This window comes from Gorilla gorilla, chromosome 6 (genome assembly GCF_029281585.2).
Source record: "Gorilla gorilla gorilla isolate KB3781 chromosome 6, NHGRI_mGorGor1-v2.1_pri, whole genome shotgun sequence".
NCBI lineage: Eukaryota > Metazoa > Chordata > Mammalia > Primates > Hominidae > Gorilla > Gorilla gorilla.
This window is the reverse complement of record NC_073230.2, coordinates 83902302-83921296: the sequence shown is the minus strand read 5'-3', so window position 1 is coordinate 83921296 and position 18995 is coordinate 83902302. Positions and strand designations below refer to the sequence as shown.

Genomic DNA, 18995 nt, shown 5'->3' with positions numbered 1-18995 from the left:
TACAGGCATGCACCACCACACCCAGCTAATTTTTGTATTTTTAGTAGAGACAGGGCTTCGCCATGTTGCCCAGGCTGATCTTGAACACCTAACCTCAAGTGATCTGCCTGCCTTGGCCTCCCAAAGTGCTGGGATTATAGGATTATAGGCATGAGCCACCACGCCCAGCCTGTCTTCTTTAATTTTTTTCAGCAGTGTTTTATTGTTTTAGTATACAGATTTTTCCCTTCCTTGATTAGGTCTATCCCTAAGGATTTTATTCTTTTTGATGCTATTGTAAATGGAATTGTTTTATTTCCTTTGCAGATTGTTCATTGTTACTGTATAGAAATGCAGTTGATTTGGTGTGTTGATGTAGTATCCTGCAACTTTGCTGAATATGTTGGAGTTTGAATAGATTTTTGTGTGGAATTTTTAGGATTTTCTACATACAAAATCATGTATCATCTATGAACAGAGATAATTTTACTTCTTTCTTTCAAATTTGGAGGCCTTTTTTTTTCTTACCTAATTTAATTGCTCTGGCTAGGACTTCCAAAACTGTGTTGAACAGAAGTGGGGAGAGAGGGCATCTTTGCCATTTCTTTTTTTTTTTTTTTCTTTGAGATGGAGTCTTGCTCTGTTGCCCAGGCTGGAGTGCACTGGCTTGATCTCTGCTCACTGCAACCTCCGGATCCCAGGTTCAAGTGATTCTCGTGCCTCAGCCTCCTGAGTAACTGGGATTACAGGTGCGTGCCACCACACCTGGCTAATTTTTGTATTTTTTTAGTAGAGGTGGGGTTTCACCACATTGGCCAGCATGGTTTCAAACTCCTGACCTCAAGTGATCTGCCTGCCTCCGCCTCCCACAGTGCTGGGATTACAGGGGTGAGCCACCGCACCTGGCCCATCTTTGCTATTTCTGATCTTAGCTATCAGTCTTTCATTGTTGAGTGATATTAGCCATGGACTTTTTATAAATGGCCTTTATTACATTGGTCATTTCCTACCACTTCTAGTTGGTAGAGTGCTTTTATCATGAAAGGATGTTCAATCTTGTCAAATGCTTTTTCTGCGGCAATTGAGATGATCATGTGGCTTTTGTCCTTTATTCTGTCAATGTGGTATGTTACATTGATTGATTTAAATATATTGAACCATCCTTGTATTTGAGGAATAAATTCCACTTGGGGCCAGGCACGCCTGTAATCCCAGCATTTTGGGAGGCCAAGGCGGGCAGATCACTTGAGGCTGGGAGTTCGAGACCAGCCTGGTCAACATGGGAAAACCCCGTCTCTACTAAAAATACAAAAATTAGCCAGGTGTGTGGTGGCAGGAGCCTGTAATCCCAGCTACTCGGGAGGGAGAGGCAGGAGAATCGCTTGAACCCGGGAGGCGGAGGTTGCAGTGAGCTCTCACCTGCCTGTGATGACCAACAGCATTTGGGATACCAGTGTGGCACTCATTCCAGTGAGTTTTAGTGACACCCCCACCACACACAGCTTCCCAGTCACTTCCACTAATACTCCAGCTGGCTTCCCAGCAAGTCTTATCGAAGTCCCAGAAAATTCCAGAAGGGGCCAGGTGCAGTGGCTCACATATGTAATCCCAGCACTTTGGGAGGCTGAGGTGGGAGGATCGCTGGAGCCCAGGCGTTTGAGACCTGCCTGGGCAACATGGCAAGACCCTGTCTCTACAAAATACATATATATATATACATTTTTACATTGGCCTTTTTTCTTTTTTATTATTATTTTAAAAATATATATATCAGCTGGGTGTGGTGGCTCACACCTGTAATTCCAGCACTCTGGTAGGCTGAGGCTGGTGGATCACCTGAGGCCAGGAGTTTGAAACCAGCCTGGCCAACATGGCGAAACCCCATCTGTACTAAAAATACAAAAATTAGCTCGGCGTGGTGGCATGCACCTGTAATCCCAGCTACTCGGGAGGCTGAGGCAGGAGAATCACTTGAACCCAGGAGGTGGAGGTTGCAGTGAGCCAAGATCGTGCCATTGCACTCCAGCCTGGGTGACAGAGCAAGACAAAAAAAAAAAAGGGAAAGGAAAAAGGAAGAAAGAAAATTCCAGAAGGAGGTTTTGCAGTGAATTTCAGTGGCACCATACCCACAGGCACTTTCCTAGGGAGTTCCACCAGTTCCCCAGAGCATGGCTTCCCAGCAAATTCTCTTGGCATCACCCTCCAGGTAGCTTCCAGAGAGTTCCACTAGCACACTAGAGGCCATCTTCCTTATAACGCCCAGAAAGTGTTGCAGGCACCCACAGGGTAACTGTCTAGTGATTTCCACCAGCACCCCCAGAAAACAGGCCACTGCTTGCCAGCCACCACATGGACACCCCCACAGGCTTCCCCACTATCCAGTGGGCCGTGACCAAATCCTGTTTAATGAGGTCTGGATCTCAGCCCTGGGGAGCCACCCCATTCCTGGATTTGCTCCCTCCTGGGTCCCCTGCCTTAGCCCAGCAGTCACAGATGCTCTTGCAATTTGCTGCTTATGTTCTCTTTAGAGTCCTCAGTCCCTCTAGCAGCTAATCCCATGTTACCAGTTGGCGACTCTTCTAGGAAACTTCACCTGTTGGTGTAAATTAGTACAAGCTCTATGGAAAACAGTATGGAGATTTCTCAAAGAACTAAACATAAACCCCCATTCAATCCAGCAAGCCCACTACTTGGCATCTACCCAAAGGAAAATAAATCATTCTATCAAAAAGACACCTGCCTTGAACGTTTATCACAGCACTATTCACAATAGCAAAGATGTGCAAATCAAGCTAAGCATCCATCACCAGATGACGGGACAAAGAAAATGTGGTACGTACACTATGGGATACTATTCAGCCATAAAAAAGAATGAAATGGCCGGGCATGGTAGTGCACGCCTATAATCCAAGCACTTTGGGAGGCCGAGGCGATGGATCACTTGAGATCAGTAGTTCTAGACCAGCCTGGCCAACATGGCGAAACCTCGTCTCTACTAAAAATATAAAAGTTAGCCGGGCGTGGTGGTGCGTGCCTGTAATCCCAGCTACTCGGGTGGCTGAGGCACAAGAATTACTTGAACCCGGGAGGCAGAGGTTGCAGTGAGCCGAGATCATGCCATTGCACTCCAGCTTAGGCGACAGAGTAAGACTCTCTCAAAAAAAAAAAAGAATGAAATGATGTCTTTTGCAGCAACATGGATGGGATTGGGGGCTATTGTCTTTATCATTTGACGTAAAAAGGCAAATGTGGCATGTCCTAACTTACAAGAGGGGCTAAATAATAGGTACACATGGACATAGAATGTGAGGCTAGGCGCAGTGGCTCACTCCTATAATCCCAGCACTTTGGAAGGCCGAGGTGGGCAGATCACTTGAGGCCAGGAGTTCGAGACCAGCCTGGCCAACATGGTGAAACCCTGTCTCTATTAAAAATACAAAAATGAGCCTGGTGTAGTGGCAGGTGCCTGTAATCCCAGTTACTAGGGAGGCTGAGGCACGAAAATCTCCTGAACCCAGGAGGCAGAGATTACTGTGAGCTGAGATTGCGCCACTGCACTCCAGCCTAGGCGACAGAGTGAGACTCTGTCTCAAAACAAACAAACAAAAACATGGTCATAGAGTGTGAAATAACAGACACTGGAGACTCAGGGGTGGGAGGCAGGAGGTGGGTAAGGGATGATAAATTACTTCATGGGTACAATGTACATTATTTGGGTGATGAGTACACTAAAACCCCAGACTTCACCAACAACACCGTATATCCATGCAAGAAAACTATACTTCGCGGGGTGTGGTGGCTCACGCCTGTAATCCCAGCACTTTAGGAGGCCGAGGCGGGCGGATCACGAGGTCAGGAGATCGAGACCATCCTGGCTAACATGGTGAAACCCCATCTCTACTAAAAAATACAAAAAAATTAGCCGGGCGTGGTGGCAGGCACCTGTAGTCCCAGCTACTTAGGAGGCTGAGGCAGGAGAATGGCATGAACCCGGGAGGTAGAGCTTGCAGTGAGTGGAGAACACGCCACTGCACTTCAGCCTGGGTGACACAGCGAGACTCTGTCTCAAAAAAAAAAAAGAAGAAAGAAAGAAAACTATACTTGTGCCCCTTACATTGATACAAAAAAAAAAAAAAACCTTTCTGTGTTCAAATTACTATGTGGTTTCTCTCTTCTGACTAGACTGATGAAAACAATCAGTTTTAAAACTTTTGGAGGAGCAATTGATTCTGGGGCTGGTTTTGAATGGGTTCAGGGGTATAGTCTTCCTATACAATTATTGCCACATTTCAACTGTATAGCAAATCAAATTTCTGTTATAAAGATAATTTCTGGCTGGGTGCAGTGCCTCACACCTGTAATCCCAACACTTTGGGAGGCTGAGATGGGAGGATCACTTGAGGCCAGGAGTTAGAGGCCAGCCTGGGCAACATAGTGAGATCCCATCTCTAAAAAAAATTTAAAAGTTAGCCAGGTGTGATGGGGCACTCCTGGAGGCTGAGGTGGGAGGACTGCTTAAGCCCAGAAATTTGAGGCTGCCGGGAACTTCGATCATCCCACTGCACTCCAGCCTGGGCAGCAGAGTGAAACCCTGTCTCTAAAAATAATTTCCTTAAACTACTACTATTTCTTTATATGTTGATTTTTTATAGTTCTTTAACCTGTTTATCATAAATACCATTTTTTCTTGTTTTTCTTTAAAAGATCTTGTTTTATATTTATTCACTTTTTTCCCCTTTTTTCTTTCAATACCAGAAACAAAGTACGGAAGCGTACAGCACAAATGCTTGGAAACTGACCTAATGCCAATCATCCATTTGCAGGCGTTGCAGAGGGACTGTGTGAGGTGAAACCTCCCTGCCCTGTGAACGGGATGCAGGTCCACTCGGGTGAAACGGAAATACTCAGGAAGGCAGTGGAGGACTATTTCTGCTTTTGTTATGGTAACGTTCACTTTAAGCATGAATTCTATTTTTTTTTTTTTTTTTTTTTTTGAGATGGAGTCTTGCTCTGCCACCCAGGCTGGAGTGCAGTGGTGCGATCTCGGCTCACTGCAACCTCCGCCTCCTGGGTTCAAGCAATTCTCCTGCCTTAGCCTCCCAAGTAGCTGGGATTACAGGTGCCCACCACCACACCCGGCTAATTTTTGTATTTTTAGTAGAGATGGGGTTTCACCATGTTGGCCAGGCTGGTCTCAAACTCCTCACCTTGTGATCCACCTGCCTTGGCCTCCCAAAATGCTGGGATTATAGGCGTGAACCACCGCGCCCAGCCAAGCATGAATTCTCTAAGTGGTTCACCCAGGAGTAGGACAGTGTCACAGACAGTCTTATTGCCATGACTACTTAGAATGTTTGAACATTTCAAAACCCATATGCTTATCAAGCGAGGAGCTAGTTCTTTTTTTTTTTTTCTGAGAGGAGTCTTGCTCTGACACCCAGGCTGAAGTGCATTGGCACAATCTCAGCTCACTGTAAACTCTGCCTCCTGGGTTCAAGCGATTCTCCCACCCCAGCCTCCTAAGTAGCTGGGATTACAGGTGCCCACCACCTTGCCCAGCTAATTTTTGTATGTTTAGTAGAGATGGGGTTTTGCCATGTTGGCCAGGTTGGTCTCGAACTCCTGACCTCAGGTGATCCTCCTGCCTTGGCCTCCCAAAATGCTGAGATTACAGGTGTGAGCCACCGTGCCTGGCCACCAGTTCTTTTTTTTTTTTTGAGGCAGAGTCTCGCTCTGTTGCCCGGGCTGGAGTGCAGTGGCTCAATCTCGGCTCACTGCAAGCTCCGCCCCTCGGGTTCCCGCCATTCTCCTGCCTCAGTCTCCCGAGTAGCTGGGACTGCAGGCACCCGCCACAGCGCCCGGCTAACTTTTTTTGTATTTTTTGGTAGAGACGGGGTTTCATTGTGTTAGCCAGAATGGTCTCGATCTCCTGACCTCGTGATCCGCCCACCTTGGCCTCCCAAAGTGCTGGGATTACAGGCGTGAGCCACTGTGCCCGGCCCACCAGTTCTTAATTACCAGATTAAGTGTTCTTATAGAAGATGATGTGGATCTTGGATCTTCTGCTCTGTGGAAACTTCTGTATTGATCACTCTTTCTTCCTTGATCCCATTTTAGAGAGCCCTGCATCAAGGCCAGTGTATTGCTAAAGACAGTCAATGTTGGCTCAGTCACCTCCCTCACCCCTCAGTTGTCACTCCACCTACCCCTGTCTTTCCATAGGCATGAAGATGGGAATTAAAAAAAAAAATACGCTGGGCATGGTGGCTTGAGCCTGTAATCCCAGCTACTTGGGAGGCTAAGGTGGGAGGATCATTTGAGCCCAGGAATTTGAGACCAGACTGAGCAACATAGTAAGACCCTGTCTCTACAAAATAAAATAAAAATAATTTTCAAAAATCCTTTGCAGTGTTTTAAAAAGCTAGATAACAGGCCGGGTGCGGTGACTCACACCAGCTACTTGGGAGGCTGAGGTGGGTGGATCACCTGAGATCAAGAGTTCGAGACCAGCCTGGCCAACATAGTGAAACTCCGTCTCTACTAAAAATACAAAAATTAGTCGGGCATGGTGGCAGGCGGCTGTAATCCCAGCTACTCAGGAGGCAGAGGCAGGAGAATTGCTTGAACCCAGGAGGCAGAGGTTGCAGTGAGCCCAGTCGAGACTCTGTCTCTTAATTAAAAACAAAAAAAACTAGGCTGGGCTCAGTGGCTCACGCCTGTTATCCTAGCACTTTGGCAGGCTAAGGTGGGTAGATCGCCTGAGCTCAGCCGTTCGAGACCAGTCTGGGCAACATGGTGAAACCTCATCTCTACTAAAATACAAAAGAAATTAGCTGGGCATGGTGGTGTGTGCCTGTAGTCCCAGCTACTCGGGAGGCTGAGGCAGGAGAATTGTTTGAACCCAGGAGGTGGAGGTTGCAGCGAGCCGAGATCTTGCCATTGCACTCCAGCCTGGGTGGCAGAGCGAGACTCTGTTTCTACAAAACAAAAAACAAAAAACAAAAAAAAAAAACTGGTAGAACGTTAGGTTCACACCATCCAAAGACGTTTGCGTCTTCTTGTAGGTAAAGCCTTAGGGACGACAGTGATGGTGCCTGTTCCCTATGAGAAGATGCTGCGAGACCAGTCGGCTGTGGTAGTGCAGGGGCTTCCGGAAGGCGTTGCCTTTCAACACCCTGAGAATTACGACCTTGCAACCCTGAAATGGATTTTGGAGAACAAAGCAGGGATTTCATTCATCATAAATAGGTGACACACTCTGCACCCCCGCCCCCTCAGTTCATTTAAAGATGAAACCGATAGCCTAATTTTAATTCACTCATGCATCCCGCCTGCTGCGTTTCAGAGCTGACTGTTCAGATGTGTCATGCTTTTTTTCATTTGTCCATGCTGGGTAACGGTGTTGCTTTTCTTGCAGACCCTTCCTAGGACCAGAGAGTCAGCTGGGTAAGTGACAGCTTCTCAGGTTTGGTGGCTCTTCTGAGCTGCTGAACCACTTCTTCTTCATTAAAACTTGAATTGGGGGCCGGGCGTGATGGCTCACACCTGTAATCCCAGCACTTTGGGAGGCTGAGGCAGGTGGATCACAAGGTCAGGAGATCGCGACCATCCTGGCTAACATGGTGAAACCCAGTCTGTACTAAAAATACAAAAAAAAATTAGCCAGGCGTGGTGGCAGGCGCCTGTAGTCCCAGCTACTCGGGAGTCTGAGGCAGGAGAATGGCGTGAACCCGGGAGGTGGAGCTTGCAGTGAGCGGAGATCGCGCCACTGCACTCCAGCCTGGGCGACTGAGCAAGACTCCGTCTCAAAAAAAAAAACAAAACTTGAATTTGGGTGAGGGGAGGGAACTTAGAGGACGGGCCAATAGGTGCAGCAAGCCATCGTGGCACACATGTGCCTAGGAAACAAACCTGCACGTTCTGCACATGTATCCCCCCCCCTTTATTTTTTTAGAAGAAATAAAGAATATTTTTTAAAAAAAGAAAAATACATTTGTAGCTATTAAAAAAAAAATTGGCCGGACGCAGTGGCTCACACCCATAATCCCAGCACTTTGGGAGGCAGAGGTGGGCAGATCACTTGAGGTCAGGAGTTCGAGACCACCCTAGTCAACATGGTGAAACCCCATCCCTACTAAAAATACCAAAGTTAGCCAGGCATGGTAGCGGGTGCCTGTAATCCCAGTTACTCAGGAGGCTGAGGCAGGAGAATCGCTTGAACCCGAGATGTAGAGTTTGCAGTGAGCCAACATTGTGCCACCGCACTCCAGCCTGGGTGACAAAATGAGACTGTGCCTCAAAAATAAATAAATAAAGAAGAATAAAAGAAGATGTCTTGCTGAGACTGCCTAGGTGGAGTAAGGAGACGGCAGGGGTTGGGGGGTGGCACAGTTCACAAGGCACCTGCTGGGTGTATGACATGCTTCAGTTCTTCTTAGCCGGGGACTAAACACAGTGGAAAGTCTGTTTCGGGAGGGATGGTGAGTTCCTGTCATCCTCTAACTCACATTAAAGGACAAATGAGAGGGGCAGGGTGGCAGGTGGCCATGGATTGTTGTCCCAACTGACTTGTATCATCATCATAGAAAAACAATAATACAGTGGTCCCCCCTTATCCTCGGGGAATATGCTCCAAGACCCCCAGTGGATGCCTGGACCCATGGGTAGTGCAGAACCCTTCATATACTATGTTCTTCCCTAGCCATACGTACCTAAGAGAAAGTTTAATTTATAAATCAAGCACAGGCCAGGCGTGGTGGCTCACACCTGTAATCCCAACACTTTGGGAGGCCGAGGCAGGTGGATGATCTGAGGTTAGGAGTTTGAGACCAGCCTGGCCAACATGGTGAAACCCTGTCTCTACTGAAAATACAAAAATTAGCCGGGCGTGGTGGTGCGGGCCTGTAGTCCCAGCTACTTGGGAGGCTGAGGCGGGAGAATTGCTTAAACCCGGGAGGCAGACGTTGCAGTGAGCCGAGATCGTGCCACTGCACTCCAGCCCAGGCAACAGAGCAAGATCCATCTCAGTAAATAAATCAATAAATCAAGCAAAGTAGGAGATTAACAGCAATAACTAAAGATAAAATAAAATGATTATAACAATATGTCCTCATTACTACTCTTGCACTCTGGGGCTATTATGAAGTCAAATAAAGGTGACTTGAGCACAAGCACCCTGGCCTTCCCAGGACTGTCAGTCTGATAACAGAGCCAGCTACTCAGTGACTAGTGGGAGAGTAGTGTAGACAGCGTGGATTGCAGGACAAAGGGATGAGTCACGTCCCAGGCGGGACGGCACGACACTTCATCACGCTGCTCAGAACAACGTGTGATTTCAAACTTCTGAATTATTTCTGGAATTTTCCGTTTACTCTTTGCAGACTTTGGTTGACCTTGGGGAGCAAACCGAGGACCGCGAAACCACAGATCAAGGGGGAGCTCGTGTCATAGCAGCTCTAACTTAGTGCTTACAACATGCAGGCACTGTTCTAGTCATTTTGCGTATATTCATGAATCCTCCCACAACCACCGTGTTCACAAGGAAGCGGAGGCAGAGGGAGGTTTAGTGAGTTGCTGGAGGCAGCCCAGCTGGTGAGCTGAGGCTCGGCCGCACGACCGTGCTCTGGCCCCAAAACACTCCTCGGTAACCCCCATCCTGCCCACACAAATGGCCCCGGAACACAGGGGCTGCTTTGAGTCAGTTTCTCTCTCGATGACTTTTCCACGTTGGCTTCGATCTGGGAGTTCCGTTTTCTGTGTATTTGCTGTCAATTTCTATGCCTTTGGATGTTAGTCATTTTCCGAGGTGCTAAAAGGGGCTGGTGTGTGTTTTTTCATTCCTCCACAGGTGGCCCTGGGATGGTAACAGATGCTGAGAGATCCATAGTATCACCAAGTGAAAGGTAAAAGATAAATCACAGCAACCAAAATCCACAACTATGCACAGTGTTCGTTTTTGGATGACAGAAAGGCCTCCTTACAGCATTTAAGTGGAGTGTAAAGGGTTAATGTGCTTCTTCCCTTCCTTATTTTCTATCCTATTCTTTGTCCAAAAGGACCTTTGGAATTAGAAGACTATTTTCAGTAGACACGTTTAATTTGGGAACAACTTATTAAGAACGTTAATGTTAAAATGGAGGCATTGTTGCATTTGATTGAGGGGAGGAGGGGGATTTGGTGCTGCGGAGATCCAGGGCATTTGAGCTCATCATGTCCAGGCGGCTGTGCCTGGTCCTCACCCTGCCCATCTGACCAGGGTTCCCTTCTCCTTGCAGCTGCGGCCCCATCAATGTGAAAACTGAACCCATGGAAGATTCTGGTGGGTACCAAGATGCTTTTAGAATCAAGTATTGGCCAAGCGTGGTAGCTCACGGCTGTAATCCCAGCACTTTGGGAGGCCGAGGCAGGCGGATCACTTGAGGTCAGGAGTTCAAAACCAGCCTGGCCAACATGGTGAAACCCCGTCTCTCCTAAAAATACAAAAATTAGCCAGGCGTGGCTGTGCGTGCCTGTAATTCCAGCTACCAGGGAGGCTGAGGCAGGAGAATTGCTTGGACCTGGGAGGCTGAGCCTGCAGTGAGCTGAGATGGCGCCACTGCACTCCAGCCTGGGTGACAGAGCAAGACCCTGTCTCAAAAAAACAAACAAGGCTGGGCACGGTGGATCACACCTGTAATCCCAGCACTTTGGGAGGCTAAGGCCGACAGATCGCCTGAGCTCAGGAGTTCAAGACCATCCTGGCCAACGTAGTAAAACCCCGTCTCTACTAAAATACAAAAAATTAGCTGGGCATGGTCGTGTGCGCCTGTAGTCCCAGCTACTTGGGAGGCTGAGGCATGAGAATTGCTTGAGCCCGGGAGGTGGAAGTTGCAGTGAGCCAAGATCGCACCACTGCACTCCACCTTGGGCTACAGAGTGAGATTCTGTGTCAAAAAAAAACAAAAACAAAAACAAAAAAAAGAACCAAGTATCTAGCAGGTTATCATTTGACACCTTTCTTTTGTTTTATCAAATAAATAAATAAATAAAGACCAGGGCGTGAATTAACCTCAGTGGAGCCTCACTTGCAGAAGAACCATTATTTTACTCAAATATCTAGAAAACAAGCCTTGGCAGGGTGTGGGGGCTCACGACTGTAACTCCAACACCTTGGGAGGCCGAGGCAGGCAAATTGCTTGAACCCCGGAGTTCAAGACCAGCCTGGGCAACATGGCGAGACTTCATCTCTGCAAAACATATAAAAAATGGTGGTGCATGCCTGTGATCCTAGCTACTCAGGAGGCTGAGGTGGGAGGATCGCTTAAGCCCAGGAGGTCGAGGCTGCAGTGAGCTGTAATGGTACCACTGCACTCCAGCCTGGGTGACAGAGAGAGACGTTGTCTCAAAAAAAAAAAAAAAAAAAAAAAGAGAGAGAGAAAGGGAGCCTTCTAATTCAGTACATAATGGGGACTAAGATGTTATTAAATGCACATACTTTTGGACAGAATATTATTTTATTTATAGTTGAATTAGAACCTGAATTTGAAATGAGTAAAACATTTTGAATATAAATTTGAAATTATTACTTGACTCACAAATAGAGCAGTATTTTCATTTTTGGACATATACTACTGCTTTTTTGGACTTTTCTGTCATTTCTAAATGTTTTACAATATAGGTACATTACTATGACAGTGTATACTGGAAAAAAAATCCCTCTTCAATGGGATTGACCCCATTCTTGCTTCTCCTCACTCCTCAATAAAAGAAAACCAGCATTAATTAGAGGAAAAATGTTAACAGGTTAAGATTAAAAAAAAAAAAAGCTTAGGCCGGGTGTAGTGGCTCACACCTGTAATCCCAGCAATTTGGGAGGCCAAGGTGGGCGGATCACTTGAGGTCAGGAGTTTGAGACCAGCCTGGCCAACATGGTTAAACACTGTCTCTACTAAAAATACAAAAAATTAGTTGGGCATCATGGCAGGCGCCTGTAATCCCAGCTACTCAGGAGGCTGAGGCACAAGAATCGCTTGAACCCAGGAGGCAGAGGTTGCAGTGAGCCGAGATCACACCCCTGCATTCTAGCCTGGGTGACAGAGCAAGACTCTGTCTCAAAAAGAAACAACAACAACAAAAATAATTTAAAACCCCAGTGTTCAATCAAGGGATGGGAAAATACTGAAAGCATTAAAAGTTGAAAGGTTCACTCCTGTAATCTCAGCACTTTGGGAGGCTGAAGCAGGAGGATCGCCTGAGTCCAGGAATTTGAGACCAGCCTGGGCAACAGAGCAAGACCCTGTCTCTCCAAAAAATATTTATAAATAAAAAATTAGCCAGACATCGTAGCACGCACTTATAATCCCAGCTACTTGGGAGGCTGAGGTTGGAGGATCACTTGGGCCCAGGAGATAAAGGCTGGAGTGAGCCATGATTGCACCACTGCACTCCAGCCTGGGTGACAGAGCGAGACCCTGGCTTCAAAAAATAATAATCATAATCCAAAAGAAAAACAATATTCTGTGTTAAGAAACAAAGATCTGGCTGGGTCTGGTGGCTCACGCCTGTAATCCCAGCACTTTGGGAAGCGGAGGCAGGCAGATCACCTGAGGTCAGGAGTTTGAGACCAGTCTAGCCAACATGGTGAAACCCCGTCTTTACTAAAAATACAAAAATTAGGCGCCACCACGCACGCCTGTAATCCCAGCTACTTGGGAGGCTGAGACAGGAGAATCGCTTGAACCCAGGAGGCAGAGTTTGCTGTGAGCCGAGACTGCGCCATTGCACTCCAGCCTGGGTGACAGAGTGAAACTCCGTCTCAGAAAAAAGGAAAGAAAAAAAGTTCTAGAAAAAAGAAAAATACAGCCTTTAGCATGAGTAAAATGAAGGAAGGACAGCAGCGTCTCTAAGACAGTGAAGATGTGGTTTATGCTTCGCAGTTCCTGGGATTCCTTGGGAGGGTCCAGGGACACAGTGGATGGGTCTCCTTGGCCCGCCTCCTCCTTTGTCACACCCAAGGATCTTTTCGCCACAACTGTGGGTGCACATGTCCCCTTCCACTCCCATGCAAACAGGTGCTTAGCAGAAGCTCCAGCTTCAGATGAGAGTCTGAACAAAAAATGGTGCTTCTCCTGTGCAGTGGTTCTAGGTCAAACCAAGACAAGTTGAATGGAAAGAAACGGGCGCAGTATTTCAGCTCAGCACAATTCAGCTGTGAGCACAGGTCAGCTGTGGAATCTTGGTCTCGTTTCTGACGTGACAGGCCTCAAACTCTTGCCTACTCAATATTAGCCTTAGATGTTTTCAGAGCTCAGATATCTTCTGCCTGTGTCTTACCTGGTCACAGAGAATTAAAAGAATACCCCAAGCCACAGGCTCCACATACAAACTGGGAAGATGAGGCCAGGCACGGTGGCTCACGCCCATAATCCCAGCAATTTGGGAGGCCAAGGTGGGTGGATCACCTGAAGTCAGGAGTTCGAGACCAGCCTGGCCAACATGGTGAAACCCCGTGTCTACTGAAAATACAAAAATGAGCTGGGCGTGGTGGTGCATGCCTGTAATTCCAGCTACTCGGGAGGCTGAGGCAGGACAGTTGCTTGAACCTAGGAGGCGGAGGTTGCAGTGAGCCAAGATGGCATCACTGCACTCCAGCCTGGGTGACAGAGCAAGACTCTGTCTCAAAAAGAAAAGAAAAAAAGAAAAAAGAAAGAACCTGGGAAGATGAAGGGGGTGAGAGTGAGAAGTGATCAGTGTCCCCAGGGGCCGAGTTTCCTTCCTCACCAGCTGTTGGGCTAGATCTGTGGTTCTCACGTGCCTTTGTTGGAGATGTGGTTTCATTTGAACAAAAATATGCTTCCTTATTCACAAAACTTCCTACTGTAGACTTTATGAAGCGATATGGATTGCTACCAGCTGCCAGCAGGCTCTTGAGAGCTGGTCCTCAATTGGTCCTTATTTCTTGTGATATGTGTGTAGCATTTGCTACAAAAACAAACCATCTCCCTGGTTTTAATTTATTTTCTCTTTCTTTCTTTCCTTCCTTCCTTCCTTCCTTCCTTCCTTCCTTCCTTCCTTCCTTTCGTTCTTGTCTTGCCAGGCTGGAGTGCAGTGGCACGATCTCAGCTCACTGCAACCTCTGCCTCTCAGGTTCAAGTGATTCTCCTGTCTCAGCCTCCTGAGTAGCTGGAATCATAGGTGCACGCCGTCACACCTGGCTAATTTTTTTGTATTTTAGTAGAGACGGGGTTTCACCGTGTTGCCCAGGCTGGTCTCAAACTCCTGAACTCAGGCAATCCGCCCTCCTCGGCCTCCCAAAGTGCTAGGATTACAGACATGAGCCACCGCATCAGGCCAATTTTTTTCTTTTCTTGAGACAGAGTCTCGCTGTCGCCCAGACTGGAGTACAGTGGTGTGATCTCAGCTCACTGCAACTTCCGCCCCCCGGGTTCAAGCGATTCTCCTGCTTCAGCCTTCCGAGTAGCTGGGATTACAGGTGCCCACCACCACGCCTGGCTGGTTTTTGTATTTTTAATAGAGACAGGGTTTCACCCTGTTGTTCAGGCTAGTCTTGAACTCCTGACCTTAAATGATCTGCCCACCTTAGCCTCCCAAAGTGCTGGGATTACAGGTCTGAGCCACCGTCCCCAGCTGAAAATCAGATTTTTAAATGTTTAGCTTCACTATCCTTATACCAACAGAGCTGTTAAAGGTTTTCAGACGACCCCTCAGAACTTATAAATTATGTTAAACAATGAACCCCAAGCTATGCCACAGTTTTTTTGTTTTGCTATTACAAACATTCATGGTTAAATTACATGTACATTTTAGTATCAGTCATCTATTGCTGTATTTAAAAGTACCCCTGAAATGAGGCTGGGTGTGGTGGCTCACGCCTGCAATCCTAGCACTTTGGGAGGCCAAGGCAGGCGGATCACCTGAGGTCAGGAGTTGGAGACCAGCCTGGCCAACGTGGTGAAACCTTGTCTCCACTAAACATACAAAAATTAGCCAGGCGTAGTGGTGCGCATCTGTAGTCCCAGCTACTTGGGAGGCTGAGGCAGGAGAATCACTTGAACCTGGGAGGTGGAGGCTGCAGTGAGCCAAGATCATGCCATTGCACTCCAGCCTGGGCTGGAAAGAGAAGGGGAAGGGCTCCAATGGAATGGAATGGAATATTTAGTCTTTCCTACATTTCTGTGTGTTGGCTGGACTGGCTCAGCAAGGGCCGGGTGGCTGTGTGTCTGAGGCCCCAGCTGGGACATCAGGGTCTCTCTCCTCGTGGCCTCATACCCTTTGGAGGCACCCTAGGCTGGCTCCCATGGTGATGAGGTTCTAGAAGCAGCAGGCACAGATGATCAACTCTTCTCAAGCCTCTCTTTGCATCCCATCTGCTGATGTCCCATTGACCAAAGCAAGTCACACAGCCAGGGCCAGATTTAAAGGGCAGAGAATGGCCTGGCGCCGTGGTTTACAGCTGTAATACCAACATTTTGGGAGGCCAAGGCAGGCAAATTGCTTGAGACCAGGAGTTCGAGACCAGCCTGAGTAACATGGTGAAACCTCATGTCTACAAAAAATACAAAAATTAGGCAGGCGTGGTGATGCATGCCTATAGTCAGCTACTCAGGAGGCTGAGACAGGAGGATCGCTTGAGCCCAGGAGACAGAGGTTGCAGTGAGCCATGATCATGCCACTGCACTCCACTGGGCAACAGAGCAAGACTCTGTCTCAAAAAATAATAACAAAATGGCAGAGAAACAGACTTTACTTCTAGAAAAGAAGCATGGGAGAGTCACATTGCAAAGGGATGTACATCCTGGGATGGGAGAGGTCTTGAGCTAATTTTTGCAGCCAACTGCACCCTTCTCTGATAAAGGCATTAGGTTGTACTGCTATAGCTTCTCCAGGTTTTGAAATCCATTCCATTATGGTGAGTAAGTTAAGATTATAAGTGCCTAGCCGGGCACGGTGGCTTATGCCTGTAATCCCAGCACTTTGAGAGACCAAGGTGGGTTGGTGGATCACCTGAGGTCAGGAGTTTGAGACCAGCCTGGCCAACATGGCGAAACCCCGTCTTTACTGAAAATACAAAAATTAGCCAGGCATGGTGGTGCGGGCCACTTGGGAGGCTGAGGCAGGAGGGTCGCTTGAACCTGGGAGGTGGATGTTGCAGTGAGCCGAGATCATGCCACTGCACTCCAGACTGGGCAACAGAGTGAGACTCTGTCTCAAAAAAAAAAAAAAAAAAGGTTATATATGTCAGTTCAGGCTTCATGACAGAAGAATCTTCACAGCATTTCATGTAAATGCACGTGGATATTCAGCCACCCTGAAGAGGAAAATCTCCCAAAACTAGGACTAGAACCAGAACTAACTAAGCTCTCCCGCCTTCACGATGCCTTCCTTCATCCTCCTCTCCTTCCTTCCTTCCTTTTTTTTTTTTTTTTTTTTTGAGATGGAGTCTCGCTTTGTCAACCAGCTGGAGTGCAGTGGCTCGATCTCAGCTCACTGCAACCTCCACCTCCTGGGTTCAAGCAATTCTCCTGCCTCAGCCTCCCATGTGGCTGGCTACAGACGTCCGCCACCACTCCCAGCTAATTTTTGTAGTTTTAGTAGAGACAGGGTTTCACCATGTTAGCCAGGTTGGTCTCAAACTCCTGACCTCAAATGATCTGCCCGCCTCAGCCTCCCAGAGTACTGGTATTGGAGGCGTGAGTCACCGCGCCTGGTCCCCTCCTTCCTTCGTTCCTTTTCTATTGATTTTACAATTGATATTATTTTTATATAAACATACGTAAATACACAAATGTATGTTTTCTGTATGTATATTATTTTAATTTATAGTATTTCTATTTTTGTATCAAGAGGTCAAATTTGTTCATAGTGAGTGAGCTACAAGTTCTTTTGCTTATTGTAACATTGCTGTATTAATCAACTTATATTAGCTAGTCGTATTTCTTTGTTGGCAAACTTAACCTAACATACAATTTTACAATTTCCATTACATTCCAAGGCATTTCACTGAAAGTAGAAGCTGTCTCAGTCAAGAAAGAATCAGAAGATCCTAATTACTATCAATATAATATGCAAGGTAATACCGTTTGATAATAATTTTCTTCCCCAAAAGTTATTTGGGATGGAAGATTTTAATTACTACCTGTCTGAAAAACTGGCGAACACCCATGTATGTTTACCTAGGATCTAGCATGCTGTCATTTAGAGTAAATAATCCTACAGTTATAAAATAGATTCTATTTAGCCTAAATCCATGTACTCTTTTGTTTGTTTTTTACAGAGATGAGGTCTCACCTTGTTGCCCAAGCTGGTCTCTAACTCCTGGGCTTAAGTAGTCCTCCAGCCTTGGCCTCCAGAAGTGCTGAGATTATAGGCGTGAGCCACCATGCCTGGGCTAAATCCACATACTCTTTTTTTTTTTGAGACAGAATCTCACTGTGTTGCCCAAGCTGGAGTTCAGTGGAACTATTTCCACTTACTGCAAACTCTGCCTCCTGGGTTCAAATGATTCTTGTGCCTCAGCCTCCCAAGGAGCTGGGATTACAGGCGTGCGCCACCACGCCTGGCTAATTTTTTGTATTATTAGTAGAGACGGGGTTTCCCCATGTTGGCCAGGCTGGTCTCGAACTCCTGACCTCAGGTGATCCACTCACCTTGGCCTCCCAAAATGCTGGGATTACAGGCATGAGCTGCCACACCTGACCTATAAGGCTTTTAAAAAGAAGTCATAAATTGTCACGACTGTCATGATTTTGCACCACCTAATGAAGCAGTGCATCTTGGCAATAATTGTCAGTGGTCATTAAAACCATTTTATAAAAGTCTGATGGGGACTTTATAATGGACAGACCTGACTGACAGTTCCTGAACTGACTGGTCACTGGTCTCCTGACGGTATCCAGTAGGAAGTACACCACACCACCTTTGTCAAGGATTCTTCCAAAAAAAAAAAAAAAAATCAAACCTGGCCAGGTGTAGTGTCTCATACCTGTAATCCCAGCACTTTGGGAGGCCAAGGCAGGTGTATCACTTGAGCCCAGGAGTTCAAAACCAGCCTGGGCAACATGGTGAGACCCCGTCTCTACAAAAAATACAAAAAGTAGCCGGGCATGGTGGCACACACCTGTAGCCCCAGCTACTTGGGAGGCTGAGGTGGGAAGATCGCTTGAGTCTGGGAGGTCAAGGCTGCAGTGAGCTGTGATCACACCACTGCACTCCAGCCTGGGTGCTGGAGTGAGACTCTCTCTCAAAACAACAACAAAACAAAACAAAACAATCAGACCTAAGTCTGATCCAGCCTTTAGATCTAACCAGCAGTTTTTAGGAGATGCATGGAATATAGGCACATATGAAAACATCACCACAAGGATGTAGTCAGTAAAATCCAGAATGTGAGAAACTCAGAGAAATTAATTGGTTTATGTTTTTTTTGTTTGTTTTTTTTTAGACAGAGTCTCGCTCTGTCGCCCAGGCTGGAATGCAGTGGCGTGATCATGGCTCACTGCAACCTTCACCTCCCAGGTTCAAGTGATTCTCCTGGCTCAGCCTCAAGAATAGCTGAGATTACAGGTGTGTGCCACCACACCCGGTTGATTTTTGTATTTTTTTGTAGAGAAGGGGTCTCACCATGTTGGCCAGGCTGGTCTCGAACTCCTGACCTAAGGTGATCTGCCCGCCTCCACCTCCCAGAGTGCTGAGATTACAGGCGTGAGCCACCGCGCGCAGCCAGTTTTATTTCAAGGGGTAGAAGTATTTCAGGTGTATTCCTGTGTGGGTATTGACTTGTTTGCATTGTATTCAGTGATTTCTTTTTACATTTTTGTATTTCTCCTTTGTTACGTATTATTTATTTTTCTTTCAGGAAGCCACCCTTCTTCCACAAGCAATGAAGTAATAGAAATGGAATTACCAATGGAAGGTTAGAAAAATGCAGCATTTTTGCTCTCTCTTTTAAGAATAGTTTATAGAAGTTTATAGTATTTTACAAAGAACATACTTTTTTTTTCTTTTTTGAAACAGTCTTG

At 46.8% G+C, this 18995-nt stretch overlaps 1 protein-coding gene across 16 annotated transcripts in view; it reads left to right on the top strand.

Annotated features, from left to right (window-relative positions):
- LOC101127397 (general transcription factor II-I repeat domain-containing protein 2B) overlaps positions 1-18995 on the top strand; it is a 57380-nt gene that overhangs the window by 23754 nt on the left and 14631 nt on the right. For 8 of the 16 annotated variants that reach the window (XM_063708164.1, XM_063708165.1, XM_055392781.2 and 5 more), the window contains 7 exons: positions 4803-4922; positions 7044-7227; positions 7397-7425; positions 9827-9881; positions 10254-10297; positions 16970-17047; positions 18833-18889. In XM_063708164.1, the coding sequence (XP_063564234.1) occupies positions 4803-4922; positions 7044-7227; positions 7397-7425; positions 9827-9881; positions 10254-10297; positions 16970-17047; positions 18833-18889 (567 nt within the window). The other 8 variants (XM_063708160.1, XM_063708161.1, XM_055392786.2 and 5 more) reach the window with 3 other exon arrangements.